Source organism: Sciurus carolinensis, chromosome 5 (assembly GCF_902686445.1).
Source record: "Sciurus carolinensis chromosome 5, mSciCar1.2, whole genome shotgun sequence".
In the NCBI taxonomy this organism is placed as follows: Eukaryota; Metazoa; Chordata; class Mammalia; order Rodentia; family Sciuridae; genus Sciurus; species Sciurus carolinensis.
In genome coordinates this window covers 137,020,468-137,035,059 of record NC_062217.1, presented here as the reverse complement: position 1 = coordinate 137,035,059, position 14,592 = coordinate 137,020,468, and the positions used below count along the sequence as shown (strand labels likewise).

At 45.8% G+C, this 14,592-nt stretch overlaps 1 protein-coding gene and 1 non-coding gene across 2 annotated transcripts; both read right to left on the bottom strand.

The window, feature by feature from the left end:
• Positions 1-1,236: 1,236 nt before the first annotated feature.
• Positions 1,237-4,318, bottom strand: Fam25a (family with sequence similarity 25 member A). The gene is made up of 3 exons (XM_047554603.1): positions 4,162-4,318; positions 2,855-2,917; positions 1,237-1,421 (listed from the first exon to the last, which is right to left on the bottom strand). The coding sequence occupies exons 1-3, from the start codon at positions 4,232-4,234 to the stop codon at positions 1,288-1,290; spliced, it is 270 nt and encodes an 89-aa protein (XP_047410559.1). The 5' UTR covers positions 4,235-4,318; the 3' UTR covers positions 1,237-1,287.
• A 6,943-nt stretch (positions 4,319-11,261) lies between these two features.
• Trnav-uac (transfer RNA valine (anticodon UAC)) lies at positions 11,262-11,335 on the bottom strand. The gene has a single exon. It is a non-coding gene; the product is annotated as a tRNA-Val (tRNA).
• Positions 11,336-14,592: the final 3,257 nt, after the last annotated feature.

The following is a 14,592-nucleotide window of genomic DNA, read 5'->3' as shown; positions in this document are numbered from 1 at the left end:
CCCTGAGCTTGGGTTTTAGATAGGGGAAATTCAAAAGTGATCAGGAACCAAATTGAGATATAATGTCCAACTCCAGCTGGACAGTGGAGATGTTCCAAAGCTGAGACTAGATATTCCAGAAATGTTTAGAAATTTGTGAGGCCAATTCTAGAAAAAAAACAAATATAGTAAGCAACTAACTCTCTTTAATCAAATCACCCTTCTAATTTGTAAGAACAAATAGCTCCCAACTCTCTTTTTACACATCTTTCCTCTTTTTTATTCCACAACTTTTAAGCTAAATGCTATTTACATATGTTTAACCTGTACTGTACTGACTTGCTATCAACAAATAGATCTGACACAAGGCCCCGAGTGGAGATTCAAGACCAACTTCTAGGGCCTATAAGCAGTGAATTCAGGTCCTCCTTGAGCAGTTTCCACAACTATACAGAAGAAATGCTTGTCTGAGCCTCTTGCAGAACATGAAGCAGCTTAGTGGGAGCCTGCCCTGCCAAACTTTTAATCAGATTGGTGTGTTATCTTCCCTGAGTCCTGCAAGAACATTTCAAGGAAGACCCAGAGAACTAGCAAAACAAATTCAGGTCTTTCCTGTAGGTATCTTCGAAGCAATTGAGTTATCTGAAAACCAGTTTCTGGGGAAACAGTCTTTTCCCAGAACACAGGCTGAAAGTATAGCTCAGTGTAAAACAGGTTTATCATGAGTGAGGTGGTTGCAATAAGAAGAAAAGGAGGGAGAGAAGCAGACTGACAATTTAATAGCTTGCTGCTTGGGCACAGTGATGGCACTCTAAATCCTAGTTACTAGTGAAGCTACTGGCACGAGGAGGCTCGCAAGTTCAAGCCTGACAACTTAGACTCTTTTTCAAAATAAAAGATTTAAAGGGTTAGGGATGTAGCTCAATAGTAAAGTGCCACTGGGTTCAACACCCAGTACCAGGGCAAGGAGAAGGGAAGCTGCCTACTGACATGAGAAATCACAGAAGCATCTGATTCATCATCTGACTCAGAAAACTGTCTGACCCACTGGCAGGTGCCCACCATTCTGGTATGTTCTCCAGTCAAAGTGAAACTGAGCTTAAAAAATACCTTATCGGGGACTGGCAATGTACTTCAGCGCTAGAGTGCATGCTTAGCATGTATAAGGCCCTGGTTCAGGTCCCAGTACCAAAACAAAAATCTTGGCCTAGTGTTTCCATAGAAATAGGAATAAATCAAGGACTCAGTGTATATATTTCACGACTTTTTATTGAGATTCAGAGAGGGTCTGCTGTGGTGGCCAGCAGCTCATTGTCCCAGTTTGCCCAGGTTCTCCGCAGCGTGGGTGACGGCATCTGTGACTGCGCTGGTCACCTTCTCAGTGACTTCCTTCACCACTTTGGCTCCTGACTCTTGGGCTTTCTGCAAGGCTTCATCAATGGCTAGCAGGAAGAAAAAAAGAGAAAAGGTGAGGGTGAACCCCTCGCTGTCTCTGCATGTCACCTTGCGAGGCAGGTAGCTGTGGCAGTCTAACAGGAGCAAACCCTGGACAGATGCCATGGAACAGAGGCAGAGGACTCCTGGCAGAATGCATTCAAACTTGGTTCTGCTGGGGCTGGGGATGTAGCTGAGGGGTAGAGTGCTTACCCAGCATGCCCAAAGCCCTGGATTCTGTCCTCAGTACCACAAGAACAAATTTGGTTTTATTTCCCCAACGACTTTCCTTTCTTCAGTTATGAATGAGACTGAGCATCTACTCATGAGTGTACTGGCGATTTATACTTCATTTTTCTCAAAACTGCCTGTTTGTATCTTTCAGTCTTTTTTATATTGGGTTGTTACATCAGATTATCATTTCTATTAGAAGTAATTTCCCCTGGTCTGTTGCTTTTGTGTGTGTATGCTACTATGGATTGTACCCAGGGCTTAATGCACACTAGGCAAGTGCTCTACCACTGAACTACACCCCCAGCCCTTTTTATTTTATTTTGAGACAGTCTCACTAAGTTTCCCAGGCTGGCCTTGAATTTGCAATCTTCCTGCCTCAGCCTCCCAAGTAACTGAGAATACAGGTGAGCACCACCACCATATCTGGCTTATAAGTTTATATTTGAAATGTTTGTCCCAGTGTGCTGCCAAACAGTCTTTTGTGATCTTGTGTTAACATTACACAGAGAGGACTCCCTGGATGGAACCCTAACACCAGTTTAGTCTGAGCTGATAATTGCATGCACAGATAATTGAATACCAATGGAAGGATGCAACATGGGAGCAGGGCTGACCTGGTTGGGCAAAGAAGGGTTTGGCCCCACCTAGCTTTCCTTTCTTCCTCCCATCCTGCATGTCTCCCAACTTCTGTTCTTTTTTTCCTTGCAGTATTGCGAAATGAACCAGGGGTGCTCTACCACTGAGCTACATACTCAACCCTTTTTTATTTTTTTATTTTTTTGCAGTACTGGGGATCGAACCCAGGGCCTTGTGCTTGCAAGGCAAGCACTCTAGCAACTGAGCTATCTCCCCAGCCCATCCTCAACCCTTTTTAATTTTTATTTTGAGATAGGAGCTCCCTAAATTGCCTAGACTAGTCTCAAACTTACAATCTTCTTGCTTCAACCTCCTCAGCTGCTGGGATTACAGGCATATGCCACTATATGCCCATCTTGTTCTTTTATTTATTTACCTATTTTTATTCCGACTGCTGAAAATTGAACCCCAAACCTCCTGCATGCTAGGCAAGCACTCTGCCACTGAGCTACGTTCCCCAGCCCTTAACTCCGTCCTTCTCTCCTCCCCACCTTTTCTCCTTCTTTCCCCTTCCTTCCTCCTCTCCTGCCCTTCTTTCCCTCTGCCCCCGCCCAACCTCAGCCCTCAGTACCTTTCTGTCCAGTCTCCGTGGCATGCTCCACCACTTCCTTCACCACTTCCTCCACAGCATGCACTGAAAAAGGAGACGAATTCAGTGAGGGCACAATGCAAGCCTGCTTCCCTTCCAGCACCTCTGGACACCCAGGGTGGAGCTCCAGGATGCCATCTGCAGCCCATACAGAGTGGCACAGAAGCACCTGGCTGCTGAAAGTGAGCTGAGTGAGCCCAACACAGGCACAGGGCCCTCCATGCTCCTCAGTCGGGCAGGACTTGAAATGCTGAGGATCAAGCCTGCCAGCTGGGGACCAGGAGCCAAGGCTGGGCACCTTTGCCAGGTCACCACACCTCTCAGGATGATCTGGCTGTCCTGCCTCGGCACAGTCCCTGAGCCTCCTCCAGGGTAACCAAGTCCCTCACAGCAGTTCCCCCAGGAAGAGGGCCTTCTCTGTTTACCTAAGAGGTTCTTTATAGTTTGGGCAGTAGCAAGCTAGAACCAAAAGATTTTGGAGTCAGAACTGGATCTAGTTCTAACTCCAACTTGCACTGCCAGATCCCCTCATTGTCTGTCAAATGGAAATCGTACCCAACGCACAAGTCAAGTGAAAGGCTAAAGTGAGTGGTCCGCACCAGCCGGGAAGGTAAACATGAAATGCCCATGGATGGGCAGCTGCTGACAGAGAGAACAGCAGGCCAGGGCACGAGCTTTTCACTATGATGTCCCAGAGGTGGGACCTGGATAAGCCTCCCCAGGTAACTGCCGACCTTTGCACATAAAACTGGTTCCTAAGATCTTGAAAGAAATCGGAAACTGTCCTCCTGAACTTTGAGCAGAACCAGACTCATTCATTTCATAACACAGGAATCCTTGAAGCTTTAAAGTTATAATGCAAATTAAAATAATCCACCTTCCTTTTTCAACAGACTGTGAGAACAGGCAGTTTTGACACAGAAGGGCTCCCTAGGTTTTCAGAGGAAAGGATCCAAACTGTGAGCAGCTCACCCGGCCCCTGTGTTCTTCCCCTGTCCCCAGGAGCCTCATCTGAGCTGGCCTCCCTCCTACCACAGACCCTGGATTAGGCCCCACGGGTGGAGAGGACTGCTTGGGTCAGTGGAGCTGTCATGGATTCCCCCTCAACCGCCCTCCCCGGCTTCTGCCCTCCATAGCTCTGTCTCTCCTATTGAGACTGATAGACCAGGGTTCCCAGTGGGGCCTGAGTGTGCCTCAAGGCCTTGCCTGCCTCCTGGGATCAGCTTGCGACAGGCTCAGTCAAATCTGCCCTGACTCCACATAGGTGGAGAGAAGCCCTGGGTCCTTACCGGCTCCCTCAGTGGCCTTCTCAGTGCGATGGGCCAGGCCCTCGGCCGCCAGCTTCCCCAGTCCTCCCAGCATCTTGCAAGAGCAGGCAGTAAGAGGCAGGATGCTGGGGACTGGACCAACGTGTTTTTATAGGTGCCTCTGATGCCTTGCTAAGCACCAACCCTCACTGACCTGTAGGAAGCCGGGCAGATGAGTCACTGAAGGTGGCAGCAGGAGGAAGAGGCTGGGTGGGGCATATCAGTATGTGCACCGTCCCTCTTGCAGTGAGACATCCCATCACACCCCTGCCCATGTCCTAGGAACCCTGTGAAGCAGAAGGACAGAGAACAGGGCTGAAACTGGGCAGAAGACGTCAGCTGAGGCAGGGGACCTGAGTGCTCTAGGAGATGACAGCGGTCAGAGACAACAGTCCTGCCAGCCCTGGGGTCCAAGCTCCCTAGGCTTGGTCACTGGTATGTAGCAGGTGAAAATGCCCAGGATTCCCAGCCTGCTAATCAAGGTTCCCAGTGTGGCCTTGGAGGTTCTAGGGGTCTGGGGACTCAGGCATTCCCTGAGGTTAAGCATACAAAAGTAGTGGGCACCACTGTCCTTCCTGTTCCCTTCAGAGAGGAGGTCACAGCCATGAGCTATGTAGTCACCCTGACTTTAGTCAGTTGATTATCATTCACTCGTGCTCCTGAGTGACCCAGCGCTGGGGCAGCCAGCTTGTGGAAGAATTCTGGCCTCTCTGCACTTTGGGGCTCAGTCTCTAGGGGAGGCTGTGTGAGGTCAGCAGGGCTTCCTTCCAGGTCCTGGAATGGACAAAGGAGGTCGTCTGGCCCTAGCTAGAATTCCTCAGAAAGCAGCTCTACTGGCCCCTTCCACGTCACACATGGAACAGGCGCAGACTTCCTCCCTGGTTACTCAGGATAGACAGAGATGCCTCAAGCCACATGCTACATGCTGCTTCCCTTAGTCACCAGCCCAGTGTAAGCCTCAGTTTCCTCATCTATAAAATGGGGACAACAATGCCTTCCTGGCTGTGTGTCACTGACAGTCAGTGGGACAAAGTATGCAAGCCCTGGATAAATACCTGTTTCCTCCCTCTCATCACCGATGTTCTAGGGAAGCGCCCCTGGGCATTGAGCCCTGACCAAGTAGCAGGGTGGGCTGAGTGGCTGGGGTGTGAGTCTCCTTGGAGACAGAGGGTCAAGGGAGTTGAGATGAGATTTTCCGCGTTCCTGCTCCTGTGGTCCAGGCCTAGGGCAGGAGCCTGAGCCTGCCTCCCCCATACCAGCTCCCTTATCCCTTAGAGCCCTGGGTGTGGTGGAGCCTAATTAGTGTTTACCAGACTGTGAGCCCTCACAGCCTGTGCCCTACAGAGCTGAGGCCCTCTGCCAGCTCTGTGAGATGCTGGTAGGGCTCAGCTAAGGCCAGCCTCCCTGGGGTGGGCAGAGTACACTATGGGCAACAGGACCTCGGCATCACAAGGCAAGCCCCACAGGCATCACTGCCACCTCCCTTGGGCAGAGGTGGACCGAGGAGGAGGCCTCTTTATGAAAAGAGTACAATGATTCTACCCTTGCAAGCCAGACAAGTAGCGACCTCTGACCCTGTGGGCCTGGGAAGAGCCTTGAAGTGGGGCCTGGGGAGCTTACGCCTATCCAGATGACGCTGTCCTCCCCTTGTTACACCAGTTCCAGCGTCACAGGGTCAGGGAGCAGGGAAAGCTGATGGGGCAGAGGGACACAGAGGATGCTCCCTGGACCCATCAAAGCCCCTTTTCTGTTTCCTTCCCTCACCTCCATGGTGGTCCTCTCTGCCCCTTCCCCTGAGAAGTCGTACCCACCAGCTTCCAGACCCCAGCCCACGAGCCCCACCTAGTGTGCTTGTCAGAGTGCCCCTCTCAGGAGCCCACAGGCCCTGACAGACCCTCGTCGGAGCTCAGCCCCTCAGCAGGGCTCTGTCCACAGTAGTCTCCCTGCAGCCCTGCCCATGGCGGCCCCTTTGGACAACTGCCCTTTCCCTTCCCTGTCAGATACTGCTGCCCCTCCACATTTGCCTCCTGCCCCGGAGACCCTGTCCCTCCTTAGTACACTGCTGGAGGGGAGTACTGTGACTCTGGTGAGGACGCTGTATGGCCCTTTGCCGAGATACAGGTTCCAAATGCCTGGTGGAGAACAGGCAAGAGACCAAACTTCCAGGACTGGACGTGGGCTCCAGACCCTTCTGCTCTGACCCCAGTCTAGTCCCACTTGGTTTCCCAGCGTCAGCTGTGACCAGCTCCCATCCCCCCAGCCCAGCCCACAGTGCCCAGAGACCCTCGACATTCCCCAGAGGCTGGATCCCTCGCCAAAGACCCTCCTAACCAGGATTGGATTCTGGTCTGAGAAGCTGGCCCAAGCAACTCCTCCTGCACAGAACAACTTCATCTGTCTGGATGAAGCTGAAGGTGACTCAGGCGGGACCCACCCTCCACCGCCTCATCTTGGAAGAGGGCCCCAACAGAAAGGCCTTGAGCACAGGCACCCATGCCAGCATATCCTGAGTCAGAAGGTCAAGTCCCCCTTCCCTTGGACAGGGAGAATCTGGCTTTGACAGGAGTAGACTAATTCTCCCAGGGGAGTTTGCCCAATAACAGTCTGGCAAAGGACCAGCAGGCTGAATCACCAAGTCAAAGAGAGTCAATTTTTCTAATAGCAATTTGTCAACTTAACAATGAGCAATTCTTTTTTTTTTTAATGTTTATTTTAAGTATTCAAATATTTAAGACTGCCTCAAATGTCTGAAGTATGACATTTTCTTTCTTTCTTTTTGAACCAGGATTGAACCCAGGGACACTTAACCACTAAGCCACATCCCCTACACCTTCTTCTTTTTATTTTGAGAAAGGGGCTTGCTAAATTGCTGAGGCCGGCTTTCAATCCTCCTGCCTCAGCCACCTGAGTCTCTGGGATTACAGGTGTACGACACTGAGCCTGGCTAAGCATGACATTTTCTTGTGTGGTTTGGGCTACAGCTGTCACAAATATCAAAAGTTTTGTGATGGTCCACTCTGCCTAGGCTTCCTCCTATTTCTGCTTTATGAATTTGAGCTCATAGTATATATCTTGCCCACAGATCCTGCACACACTGACCCCTCCCTGCCCCAGGAGGGAGCCTCTCTCATCCAGACGCTGGAGACTCGACTTTTCAGTCACCAAGGGAAGACGTGCCCAGCCTAACGACCTTCATACACCCATGAGTATCAAGCAGGTTCCTGGTGGAAATCAGAGGGCCCATTGAAAAGAGCACTTGAGGTAGGGAAAGGCTTAAGGGACCAGAGAGGAAAGGTGAAGCACTCCATGAGCAGCAGTAGTGGCAGTTTTATCTCCTGGGTCTAGAGGAGCAGGAGAGGCATACGCAGTCTTCAACAAAAGCATGGCTATCAGAAAGGGTCAGCAGACAGGAACCAAGGCCATTATAAGAGGAACATGGCCACTGCCAAACCACCATGCCCAGCAAGGAGGTACCTGGGGGAATCATTACTTCTCCCTCTTTCTAGTTTCCTACGATGTTGCCCCTTGACTGATCCCAGTCAGGGACAGAGTGAGGGAGTCAGGCAGGGAGAAGCAGGGTGGAGAGAGGGTGTGGAGGGACAAACAAGACCAGCTCAGCCTGCCAGACTTCCAGGTCAGGTAGGAACATGGCAGAGGCTTAATTCTAAATGGTCCCATCTCACCTTAAAACCATAGGGAGCAACAAGAAGCACAAGAAGAAGATAGGCCAGCACCCATCACACTTAACTTTAGAGAACTAGGAGAAAGGAAGCTTGCAAAGCCCAGAGGCAGGTGAGACGAGCAGCCCATGTGCAGGAAGCTAGAGAAGTGTGGAAGAACAGGGAATGGGGAGGGACCAGAGGGAGGCTCTTCACTGTTGCCAACAACATCCTCCAAGGAGGAAAGAACCCTCTGAATACTCCCAAGAACAGAACTAAGGTCTGAGGAAGTGAAGAATGATGGAGAAGATGGTGCCCAAGTAAGTCCAGAGGTGGGGGCCGTCAGAGAGAAAGGGAGACTAGGGAGACAGGGGCTTAGTCCCTGAAGCCTGCAACTGGGGGCAGAAGGATGGTGCCAGAATCTTCCTGAAACTCATATGGTTTCCAAGAGGCAGCGGAGTCTTGAATCCAACATCCTCGTGGAGGGAAGGATTCCCCCATTGGTGTCTGGGAAAATAGACTTCATTTTGTTATTGTTGTTTGTTTGTGGTACTGGGGATTGAACCTAGGGCACTTTACCACTGAACCACATCTGCAGCCTTTTTTTATTTTGAGATAGGGACTTGCTAAGCTGCTGAGGCTGGCCTCGAACTTGTGTTCCTCCCGCCTTCGCCGCCCAAGTTGCAAGGATGATAGGCAGGCACCACCATATCAGCTGACGTTTTCTTATAATTGGACCAAGATTAAGCATGTTTGGAAGAATTCCTCAGCAATGATGCTGTGTCCTTCCCAGTGCATCTTATCAAAAAGAGTTCATGTTGTTATGTCTTATTACTGCCAACATTGAACTTGATCATTTGGTTAAAGTGATTTCCGCTGCGTATCTTCATTGTAATGTTAATTTTTTTTTCCTCCTTGTAGATAATACGTCTTGAGACTATGCAAGTTCTGATTCTCCTCAAACTTTGAAAATTGTTTTTCTATTTTTAATTGTACAATACACATAATAAACATTACCATCTTAACCATTTTAGGGGGGTTCCAGGAATTGAACCCAGGGGCACTTTACCACCGAGCCAAATTCTCAGCCCTTTTTACTTTTGAGACAGGGTTTTGCTAAATTACTTAAGGCCTCATTAACTTGTTGAGGTTGGCCTCCAACTTTCAATCCTCCCGCTTCAGCCTCATGAGTCTCTGGGATTACAGGAGCGCACCACAATGCCAGGCTTCCATACTAACCATCATTAATTATACAGTTGGATATATTCACGTTGTTATGCAACCAATCTCTAGAAACTTTTTCATATCGCAAAACTGAAACTCTAGGCACATTAAATTTCCCGTTTTCCTTTTGCCAAAGTCTGAGACAACTGCCACTCCATTTTCTACTTCTATTAATTTGTTTACTCCAGATACTGCTTATAAGACAAACCACTTAGCATTCATTTTTTCTGTACCTGGCTTATTTCACTTAGTATGCCATGCTTAAGGTTTATCCATGTTCTAGCATATATCGGAATTTTCTTTCTTTTTAGCTGGATGCAGCGGCACACACCAGTAACCCCAGCAACTTGGGAGGCTGACACAGCAGGATCACAAGTTTGAGGCCAGCCTGGGCAACTTTCTAAGATTCTGTCACAGAATTAAAAAAAAAAAAAAAAAAAAAAAAATTAAGTGTTGGGGATGTGGCTTAGTGTTAGAGCATCCCTGGGTTCCATTCCCAATTTTTTTTCTTTTTTTTTTAAGCCTGAAAAATATTTCATTGTATGGATATATCACATTTTGTTTACTCATTCATCTGTTAATGGACAGTTAGGTTGCTTCCAATATTTTGGCTATTGTGAATAATGGAATTATGGGTGTACAAACATATCTTTGAGGCCCTACTTTCAATTTTTTTTCTTAGATATATAGCCAGAAGTGATATTGCTGGATCATTTGGTAAGTCTGTTAAAATTTTTTTTTCAGAAACGTTCATTATATTTCCACAACAGCTACACCCTCTTACATTCCCACCAATAAGGGTTCCTATTTCTACACATTCTTGCCAACACTTGTTATTGTCATAGATATTTTTTTTAGTAGCAGCCATTCTAATGAATGTGAAGAGATATCTGATTGCAATTTTTGCCTGTCCATCTGTTTTTTTTTTCATTGTTGTTATTTTTGTTTTTGTTTTTTTCAGAGATGGGTCTTGCTGTGTTGACCAGGTTGACCTTGAACCCCTAGGCCCAGTTAATCTTCCTACCTCAGCCTTCTGAGCAGTTGGAACTTATTTCATAGTAGTTGTGACTTGCATTTTCCTAATGATTAATGATGTTGAACTTTTTTATATGTGTCAGTTATTTGACTATTTGTGTATCACTTTACTTATTTGTCGGTTGGTGGTGTTGGTATTGGTGGTGTTTTGGTACTGGGAATTTAACTCAGGGGCACTTAACTACTGAGCCACATCCACAGCCCTTTTTATTTTTACTTGGTTATAGGGTTTCACTGAGCTGCTTAGAGCTTCACTGAGTCTGCTCTCAAACTTGCAATCCTCCTATTGTAGCTTGCTGAGCCACTGGGATTACAGGTGTGCACCACCATACCCAGCTACTTTTCTTGTTTTTAATCAGGTTACTTTATTGTTGAATTGTAGGCCCTCTTTATATATTATGAATACTAACTTCTTATCAAACACATAATTTGCAAATATTTTCTCCCCTTGAGTAGGTTTTGCTTTCACGTTGTTGATTGTGTTCTTTGATGCACAGTTTTTAAATTTGACGCAGCCCAGTTTCTGTTTTCACTTTCGTTGCCTGTGCTTTTGGTGTCATAGCCAAGAAATGACTGTCAAATCGGGCATCATGAAGTTTTCCACTATGTTTTCTTTTTCTTTTTTTTTTTTTTGGGTGCTAGGGATCGAACCCAGGGCCTTGTGCTTACAAGGCAAGCACTCTACCGACTGAGCTATCTCCCCAGCCCCTTCCACTATGTTTTCTTCTAAGAACTTTATAGTCCTAGATTTTGTTTTTGTTTTCTTTTTATTTTATTTTGTTTCCAGTGCTAGGGATCAAACCCAGGGTCTCACACATGCTTGAAAAACATTCTACCACTGAGCTACACTCCTAGCCCTTTTAACCTTTTAAAATTTTTAATTTTGTGACAGGGTTTCAGTAAGTTACCCAGTCTGCCCTTGAACTTGCAGGCCTCCTGCCTTGGTCTTTGAGTTGCTGAGATTACAAGCACGCATCTCCACGTCTGACTTTTTTGTTTGTTTTTCTGACCCAAGGTCGCCTTATATTGCCCACGCTGGTCTCAAACTCCTGGACTCAAGTAATCCTCCTGCCTCAGCCTCTCAACTAGCTGTAACTACAGGGGTCTGGCCTTCTAACTCTTATACTTAGTTTTGTGTATCTATTTTTTTTTTTTTTTTTTTTTTTGCGGTGCTGGGGATTGAACCCAGGGCCTTGTGCTTGTAAGGCAAGCACTCTACCAACTGAGCTATATCCCCAGCCCTTGTGTATCTTTTGAGTTAATGTTTGTAATAGGATATGGTCAGAATTCAACTTCATTGTTTTATATGTGGATTTTCAGTTTTCTCATTACTATTTATTGAAGATTGTCTTCTCCATTGAACATTCTTGACACCTTCCTTAAAACCCATATGCTGTACCTCAAATTTTGTACACTAATTTTAGAAACCATCAGTGAATCTTAATTTGCCATAATTATTTCTGTTGTTTTTATAATGGTGATTCACTATTGCCCTCTTCCCTTCTACGTTAACAAATTGGATTTTGCTGTAAGAGCTTCTCCTTCTCCATATTTATTTAACCTGTTAGTTATTTATACTAGTATGGACTCGTGAATATTTATTTCATTTTGTGAATTATAATCCAGTACTGCTGTGGTTTGGATGAATGTCCCCCAAAGGACATGTGGCCTTTATTCCCAGGGTAGCACTATTGGGAGGTTGGGCCTTATAAGAGGTCTTTAAGTCATTGGAGGCATGGCCTTAAAGGGGATTGTGGGATACTGGCCCCTTTCTCTCTCTCACTTTTGCTTCCTGGCCTTGGGTGAGTGGTTTTGATCTGCCACGTGCTCCCCGCCATTGCCCTTCAGAATTCCCACCAGAGGCCTGAAAGCAATCATGGACTGCAACCTCTAAAACTGTGAGTCAAAGTAAACTTTTTCTCCTTATAAGTTAATTATCTCAAATATTTGTTACAGTGATGGAAAACTGACTAAAACAAATACTGTCATTATTTGTTTTGTTGCCCAAAGTATTCCAACTCTGGTCCTAAAGGTTTGCTCATATTCTTGCAACAAGTATCCTTCTTTCAAAAATTATTTGGCTGAGAATGTAGCTTACCTAGCATGTGCAAGACCCTGGGTTCGATCCCCAACTCTGAAAAAAAAAAGTTTTTAAAAATAGTAATAAATAAATATGATTCGTTTGTTTGTTTTCTGTTTCCTGCCTTAATGGCACTAGCAGGTGCTACAGGATCTTCTTGTATTTCCCCTGCCCCAGACCCTACAATCAACTACTTCTCTTTGAACATGCTTAATATGCAGGAGGCCCTGGGTTCAATCCCTAGCAGAAAACAAAACAAAAACACTTCTTCTTAGAGTCCTGGTCCCTTTTATTGGAAAGTAGTACTTGGCCACCAGTATCTGAGTGCTAAACATATTCATTATTCCTAGGAGTAACATCTAGGCACCCTCAGCAAACAGAGGAAATACCTGTAAGTTGTTCCAGAATTGCTTACACACTGTCCTATGAGAAATGTCCATTTTTCTGACTACATTACAAAATTCATGATAGTTCTTTTTGCCTTTAGCCCTACAGAATTCAGCCAATATGCTATTTTCTGTGGTTACTTGCGTTTTCTTGCCCATTCTCTTCATTTGTAATACATTTAGGTTGATTTGTATTTAGTATTTCTAAGTACTATTTTGATTTGTATTAGTATTTCTACTCTATTTAGGGATCCCTCACCCCACATTTCAGTTGGTTCTGTTTACTTTAGGGGTAGGTGAAGTCAGAACTACAAAAAAAAAGGCTGGGGAGATAGCTCAGTCAGTAGAGTGCTTGCCTTGCAAGCACAAGGCCCTGGGTTCGATCCCCAGCACCGCCCCCCCCCAAAAAAAAAAAAAAACCTATATATATAGAACTACAAAAAAAAAAAAAAAAAAAAAAAAAAAGATATGCTCAGAGAAGCGTCACCTCTTATCTCTGGTACCCTGTTCCCATTTGCCCCTTCTTTCCTCCTTTTCTCCACCTGCCCCCTGCAGTCACCAATCTCTCTCTCCCGCTCTCACACTCTCTCTCTTTTCAGTTTTCCCATTTTATGACAGAATTTATCGTGAAAGATGATTTGAAATGTAAACACAGTGGGTAAAATGCCACTTAGAGGGAATTTTATAAACATACTAATTTAGAACTCAGCAAGAAAACACCTAAATAGCACACATAATGATAACCCACAAATCAAATATTCAGGATATGTATTCAGTTCTACCTAAGAGGAAACAGAACTCTTTATTCTAATCTTGCTATAAAGACTTTGACTTCCTAAAGTATGTGTTCTTGTTAAAGGATTAATGTGAACACATCCCTGCTTTGGTATGTCCTTACAACTAAATAAATAACATGCTTATTGTGACAGCAAACAAAGAGAATTAAGTGAAACAAAACAGACAGCATGGATTTGCTGATGTCTTTGTTTTTGACAGCCTTTAATCCTGGAAAAAGGAAGGTATTGAGATGAATAAACAGTCCTTATCAATGTGAGCTCCCAAGTGGTTAAATCTGCTGAAGAAGTTCAGAAACTGGGGCATCTGGAGAACTTGCATATGTGCAAAGAAAATCTCTCCCTTCCATTGTCTTCTCTATTTCCTGCTTATCTGAAAATCCACTAATGCTTAAGCATTTGGGACCTTCAAATAGAGAAAGGAGTGGGTGGAGAAGAAAAATTCTTCCTCCGATTGTTTTGAAGAATTGTCCCTTCAATAGCTATCCCAGTTTAGTCTTCATCAGCTGTCACTGAACCTTTGTCTTTTGTCACAAAAAAACAAAAAATCTCTGTGCTTTCCATGAAACCCCATCCAGTAACTTTTAACCTAGGGACCACAGATGTGTCCCCTTTCTTCACGGAAAGTCTGAGCCAAATATGCCAGCAGTTAAACAACCCACAAACACACCACGAATATTTGCTTATTGGGAAGCAAAATGTGGAGTGGGCTACAATACTGGGGGTTGGATTATTAGGACCAGATCAAAGAGTGCTGTGATGGTGCTTGCATAAATATCACCAGTGTGCAAAACTGAAAAGACAGGGAAGTCACCAACTGCCCTTCAGAACTGAAACACTTCATGTGACCACAAGATGTACTGTATGAAATCTTAAACTGGAATACGAAGAGAGGTCACCAACCTCTTTAGTTTCTGAATTAAGCAGAGACTTGTATTTTCTCTTAAATCCTCTTGAAGCCAGAATTGGGAACAGGCGGTTAGTGTAGAAATAGGGGATCGGGTCAAATCGAGGAAATGAAGGCCATGAAAGCCATCTGCCTCTGGCAGTTGGAAACTGCCCCTGGGAGAATGGAATGTCAAGGATCTCCAGAGCCCATTGATTACCAAATTTACCTGCCCTTGTCAGGAACTACAGACAAAGAGATGCTAATTGATGCCCCCTGGGCACTTACCTGGCTGAATCACTTTGGCCCCTCCCCCTGCCCCATCCGCTTCTTACTTTTTACATCTCAC